This window comes from Balearica regulorum, chromosome 24, assembly GCF_011004875.1.
Source record: "Balearica regulorum gibbericeps isolate bBalReg1 chromosome 24, bBalReg1.pri, whole genome shotgun sequence".
Taxonomy (NCBI): domain Eukaryota; kingdom Metazoa; phylum Chordata; class Aves; order Gruiformes; family Gruidae; genus Balearica; species Balearica regulorum.
In genome coordinates this window covers 4,869,111-4,875,296 of record NC_046207.1, presented here as the reverse complement: position 1 = coordinate 4,875,296, position 6,186 = coordinate 4,869,111, and the positions used below count along the sequence as shown (strand labels likewise).

The following is a 6,186-nucleotide window of genomic DNA, read 5'->3' as shown; positions in this document are numbered from 1 at the left end:
CCCAGAGCTTGGGGCTGGCTGTACCCCATGGGCTGTACCCCACCAGGTGTGCAGCCCGTCCTGGTGCACACTGAGGTCTGTGGCATGTAAGGACGGGGGTCCTTGTCCCCATTCCCATGGGCTGCAGGAGAGCAGTGATGGGACCCAGGCCAGGGGTGGATGGCGCAGGGTGAGACCCCCCCCCACCCCGGTTCAGCTCTGCCCTGGGGGTCACCCTGCCCAGACCCCTCCCAGGTCCCGGGGCTGTGTGTTGATCGGGTGCCTCCAGCACCCCGGCTGGCCCGTGCCGGGAAGGAGCCAGGCCAGCTGGCACCCACCCAGCAGATCGTCCTGGAAGCACTTGCGGGAACCAGCACGAGCCAAAATTCCCACATCAGCTCCAGCGGGGCCGTGGCGGGGCAGGGAGCAGCCGGCCCCGCTCCTGGGGCTGCCCTGGCAGCCGCTTCCCCGAAGGGGCAGGCAGGGATGGCCCCTCACCGGCGGGGGGGGGGCGGGGAAGGTTGGGCCCCCAACACAGCCGGGCGCTCAGGACTGCACACTGGGACGCTGAGCACAGCCCAGCCCCACAGCACCCAGCAGGGCAGGATCTGGCCCTAGGGTGCTGACCTGGAGTGCCACGTCCCTGGGCAGGTGCCCAGATTGGGGGGGGTGGGGGGGGGGTGTCTCACCTTGGTCACCTCCGGCTGGTCCCACCACCACGAAGGTCACACCGCCCTGATGTTGGGGCGAGGGGCTCGGGCAGCTGGTGGGGGCGATATCCGCATGGGCTGGGGATGGCGGCGATCCCCGAGGGACGCCGGCTGTGAAAAGCCACCGTCCCCTCGCCCGGTCACCTACGAGTGACCCTGTGGTGCTGGGCATCAGCCAGCCCAGCCGGCGAGGCAGGAGCCCTGCAAGCGGGTTAATGAGTCACCGAGCCACCACCGGCACCATCCCAGCACCCGGCACCTGCCCCGCTGCCGGGGCTCCACCGGGCACCCACGGCTGCGCCAAGGGGCACCGCTGCCCGCCGCCCCGGGAAAGCCCCGCAGGCAGCGAGGTGTGGGCAGCGGCCAGGAGCACCCGGCTCCCAGGATTTGCATGTTGGTGATTAAGACAATGAGGCAATCGTCACTGTTGCAATCAGTGTGAATCCCCGGAGCCCGCTATATATGCCCTAATCGATGAGGCCGCGCAGAGCAGGGGCAGGAGCGAGCTGTGCCGGGACAGGCCGTGCTTGCAGAAAGGAGAAGACACCGACCCGGGCAACATGTGCTTCCTCACCCGTGAGTACCCGCAGCCCCAGCACCCACTGCACCCACAGCACCCACTGTGCCCGCTCCCCCCCCCCCCCGCTGCACCCAGAGCACCCATAAACCCACCGTACCTGTAGCACCCACTGCACCCGAGCACCCACAGCACTCGCTGCTCCCACTGCGACCGCACACCCAGAGCCCCCAGCCCGCTGCCCCGTAGCCCCAGCACCGTGGGGCTGGTGGGAACGCAGGGACCGCCCCGGTCGCTCTCCTTCTTTGGGGGATCGGGGGGTCCCTGCCCCTTCCCCGGGCTGCGTTGGTGCCACCATCCCCGAGGGGCATCTGGTTGCTGAGCCCAGACCCTGGGGCTGGGTTGGGGACGAGGGTGGGCACTGAGCCGCTGTGCCTGCAGGCGTGCTGGCGTTGCTGCTGGGCGCGATGCTGTGGGCGCCGTGGCTGGTGCTGCACGGGGCGCCGCTGGCCGAGCTCTCGGGGGACCAGGACTTCCAGCTCTTCCTGCACAAGAACCTCGAGTTCACCCGCAAGATCAAGGGGGACGTGGCCGTGCTGCAGCGCATTGTGGTGAGTCCCGGGTGCCGTGGGGAGGTGGGGGGACAGCGGCCATGGACACTGCGGGGTCGCAGATAAGGTGACCTTCCCCTCCCCAGCTTTATCGGCACCACGAGGCCGGGAGCCAGCGGCGTCCCCTGTGCCTCGGCCTCCCGCCGCGCTGCTCAGCCTCAGGGTCCTGGGGCACCTGCGGGGCTGACACCACGCACAACCCCGCTGCTCCCTCGGGGCTGCACGGGCACCTCCCTGGGGTGCGCACCGGCCGGGGCAGCAGCACCACGGGTTCGCTCTTGTCCCGTCCCCATTTCACCGGGTGGCAGGTTCTCCCAGTCCCCTCCCTCCTCCTGACTGGGCTGGGGGGGGTCCCACACCCCAGAGACGGGGTGTCAGGGGGTGTTGGGGTCCTCTGGCCACCCTGACCCGGTCTCCCTCGGCTGCAGTGCGACACCTTCCAGCTGTGCAAGGAGGAAGAGCTGCTGCTGGTGCGGCAGGACCTGGGCATCGTGCAGGCGCCGCTGGAGCAGTGCCACAGCCGCACCTTCCAGGCGGTGAGTGCAGGCAGCCCACCCCTGCCATGAGCTGACCGGTCTCAGCCCCGCCAGCTTCACCACTGCTCGGGGCAGCCCAAAGCCCGCTGTGGCTCGGGGCGCGGTGGTCGGGGCTGTGCCGAGCCCCACCAACCACACCGTGCCGGCCCGCAGGAAGCCTGCTTCAGCCAGATCCGCGACGGGCTCCGCGCCTACCATGGCTCCCTCGCCGCCATCCTGGAGCTGCTGCCCAAGCACACCAGCCTGGTGGAGACCCTGCAGCTGGACGCTGCCAACCTCTCCTCCAACATCCAGCAGCAGGTGAGGGGGGGGACAGGGTGGGCATGCGTGGGGTCTGCACCCCCGGGGGGGGGACGGGGCGGGCCCGGCAGGGACACGGGGCTCTGCATCCCCGCACTCGCACCGGCTCCGCGGGCACTGCTGGGACGCTGCCGCGCTCCCGGGGCATCTCTGGGTGCGGAGCTGATGCCTCTGCCTCTGCCCTGCTGCAGATGGAGGACCTGGGCTTGGCGACGGTGACGTACCCCACGGAGGGCCGGGGCCCCCTCCCCGCCTTCTCCTCCCACTTCCACCACCAGGTCGGCGGGTTCTTCATCCTGGCCAACTTCCAGCGGTTCCTGGAGACGGCGTACCGGGCGCTGCGGCACCTCACCCGCCTCTGACCCCTGGCCCCGCACACTATTTATTTATGTCCCAGCCTGAGCGATCTTCCCCACGAGCACCCAGCTTTTCTGCTTATTTAATATTTATTGCTATTTAATATTTATCTGGCTGGGGATGGTCCCCTGTCCCCATCAGCCCCCGAGCAGGGCAGCCGGCCCTGTGGTGGCATCCGTGCACGGGTATCTGTGCGCAGCATCACCTTTGTTTAATATTTAAACAAAAGCGTATCTCTGCTATGAGGTTCGGGAGCTGGGCTGAGCCCCGGCAGCTGCCGTGAGCACCACATGTGCCTCAGTTTCCCCACAGCTTGCGCAGGGCGCTGCGGGTACCCCTGCAGCATCCTGCCCAGCCAAGGGGAAACCGTCTTCGTCCGTGGATGAAGAGACTTGAGAGCAGCATCTCCCTGCCTGGGCTGCAGCCTGCAGGGACAGATCTGACAGGTGGTACTTCTATTAGCCATAGTTCTGTTAATTAATATTTATTAGCTGTTAGGTAAGAAGGAGGGAAGGGAGGATAGAGCTGCCACAGCAAGTGGGCCCGGTGGGACACGGTCCTGTCCTCCCTGAGCCCGGCACATCCCAGGCACAGCCCCCGGTCTCGTGGCTGTGCCAGCAGGTCCCACCAGCCCACGCGGTTGTATTTGCATATTGGAAATTTCACAGCTCGCCCCGGCGGGGGCTCTCGAGCCGTGTGTTTTGTACTGTATTTATTGCTGCAGCTGGGTCAGCCCCAGAGAAATACCTGCTATTTTTTTATATGCGATAAAAATGGAAATAAACTATTTTGCTCCAGAGTCCGAGCTGTCTGCCTTTCCTGCTGTCTCCTGCCTGCGTGGCCGGGGTGCGGGGACTCGGGGACAGAGAGACGGGGCACGGGGAACGGGCTCATTTTCACCGTGGCCGCTGGCATCGGCTCAGCGATGCCCAGCCCTGGTGGAAACCAGCACCCCCCCACCCTCCTGCAACGCAGCACAAGCCCCACGAGGCCTGGGAAGCACCCGTGGGGGGGGGGCCGGGTGCGGTTGCCCGGGGGCGTCAGCTTCCTCCCTGCACCCAGCAGCGCCACTTGGGCAAGAGCCGATTCCTAGAAAGCGCCGGAGGCCGCCTGCGCGGCACCCGGGGGGGCCATGGGGAGCAGCCCTGGCACCGGCACCGCGTCGGGATGTGCCGGCAGCTAGCGTAGGGGCTCACCCCCACCCCGGCAGCGCAGAGCATCCCCGTCCCGTGCCCTGGGAAGGTGAGCACAGGTGTGATGAATGCTCAGGGCTCTGCGGCAGTGGCGGCAGCAACACCGACCTGGGCGCTGTGGGGTCTGTGGCAGTGCGGGGTGGGTGGGGGGGAGCGATCTCTCTTTTGCTACTGCCGCGAGGGGAACTGGCCCCAGAGCCACCCGGGGATGTACCTGGAGCCCTCTCAGAGCCGCCACGACGGTACGGGACTTTGAGCAGCAAGAAAGACAAAGTGGATGAACAAATGGACATGCTCGAGTGAAGCTGGCAGAAACAGGGGACCTGGGCGTCTCCTCCTGCCCTGGCAAGCCCCCACAGCCATCCTCAGCCGGCCCACGGCCTCTCCCTGCTCCCCCACGGCTGTTTGGCCACCCCGGGCTGTCCCTGCACTCCCAGGCTTGCACCAGCCCTGTTTCCTCCCACCGGTCCCGTGCTCGCATCCTGTGACCACTGGCATCCCCGCGCCACGCTCAGCCCAGCCACGGCAGAGACAGAGGGTGCCAGGGGGTCCCTGTTCCTGCCTTCCCCCAATTTCCTGGCCCCGGGAAGGGGCACGTACGAGGCTGGAGCCCCGCTGCTGCCCACCACCCCATCCCGTCCCATTGCTGCATCCCGCCATGGGAAGCCGCTGCTGCCTGTGGTTGTTTGTCCGCACCCCCTTCCTGCAGCAGCTCCCAGGAGAGCAAACGGCAGGAGCCATTGCTCCTTCCTCCCTCGGCTTATCAGCGCTTACAGAAAAACCCTTCTCCCGCTCCAGCCCCTTCCTGGAAGGCGAAGCGCCGGGCGCCAACTGCGAGCGCGGGACTGCCACCGGCAAATATTGACAGAGCTGGGAAGGCCGAGAGCGCCGGGTCCTGCTCTTTGCTCTGAGCTAACGGTAAAGAGCCGCCCCTGTGCGAGCGGGTGCTGCCGCCGGCCCGGGGCAGAGGTGCCCGGGCAAGTCGGTGCCAGCTCAGCACAGGACTCATGCCCGAGTCAGGCCTGGTTGGGGAGCAGCACCGGCTGTGGCACGGCATCAGCACCGAGCCCTCCGGCGGGGCAGTCCTGGCCCTGCACCCCGCGTCCCGCCCCGGTGCACGCAGCAGCTCCGCTAGCCGCTCCACCCAGCCCTGCGGCCCGCTCCCCGTCTGCCCTCGCGCCGGGGGCCGGTGGGTATCAGGCTGCTGGCGGCTCAGGGCCGGATGCCCGGAAGGCAGCGGGAAGGGGCAGGATGCTCGGGTGTGCGATGGCCGAGGACCGGCCATCACCCACAGCCACCCCGAGCGTGGCAAGGCTCCTCTGCAGACCGCATCGGGGTCTCTCCTTCCAGCAAAGACTGTGAGCAGCCAAGAGCTGAGATCATCTCGGGGAGCAGGCAGGGAGCAGGCAGGGGTCAGGCAGGCCCTGAGTCACCATCCGGCTGCCTTTTTCCCGGTCAGCACTCACCCAAATCCTGCGGCATCGCTCCGGGGCCCCCCTGCACCACCTCTCCCCTGACACCACCAAAGCACTCGCTTCGGAGCCCCCAAACCAGGAGCTGCGAACCCCGCTAATGCTGAGGGAGGGTAGGAAGCACAGCACAGCCCCGGGGATGCGGCCGGGACCCGGCTCAGAGCTGAAGCACCCCGAGGGGAAGGCTGGTACCGGGCTACTCCAGGCACCGCTTCCCCCTTTCTTGTGAGTCAAGCAGAAAACATAAATGAAAGGAGCAGAGGCGAAGCCACCCCGGTCCTGCCACCCCCTCGGGGTCAGGGTTTCGTGACAGTTACAGGCAGATTCACCGCCGAAGCAGCTGACTGGGTGCCGGGACAGCCCCACCGAGGAGCCTCTCCCACCCAGCACAAGGCCAACATGGTACTGGCGAGGCCGCTGTTACTCACTGGCCGCTGGGTGCCGTGCTCACAGCTGGGAACGGGGGGTGAACTCACGCTCACGTGGAGGAATTTCCAACAAGAATTTGCTT

At 67.2% G+C, this 6,186-nt stretch overlaps 1 protein-coding gene across 1 annotated transcript; it reads left to right on the top strand.

Moving 5' to 3' along the window:
• Positions 1-935: 935 nt before the first annotated feature.
• Positions 936-3,771, top strand: CSF3 (colony stimulating factor 3). The gene is made up of 5 exons (XM_075774848.1): positions 936-1,265; positions 1,648-1,817; positions 2,246-2,353; positions 2,507-2,653; positions 2,845-3,771. The coding sequence occupies exons 1-5, from the start codon at positions 1,250-1,252 to the stop codon at positions 3,013-3,015; spliced, it is 612 nt and encodes a 203-aa protein (XP_075630963.1). The 5' UTR covers positions 936-1,249; the 3' UTR covers positions 3,016-3,771.
• The last annotated feature ends 2,415 nt before the right edge of the window (positions 3,772-6,186 follow it).

Coding starts and splice junctions, on each gene's coding strand:
- CSF3 (XM_075774848.1), top strand. Junction 1,818..2,245: donor CCGTGCTGCAGCGCATTGTG/GTGAGTCCCGGG, acceptor CCTCGGCTGCAG/TGCGACACCTTCCAGCTGTG. Junction 2,654..2,844: donor CCTCCAACATCCAGCAGCAG/GTGAGGGGGGGG, acceptor GCCCTGCTGCAG/ATGGAGGACCTGGGCTTGGC.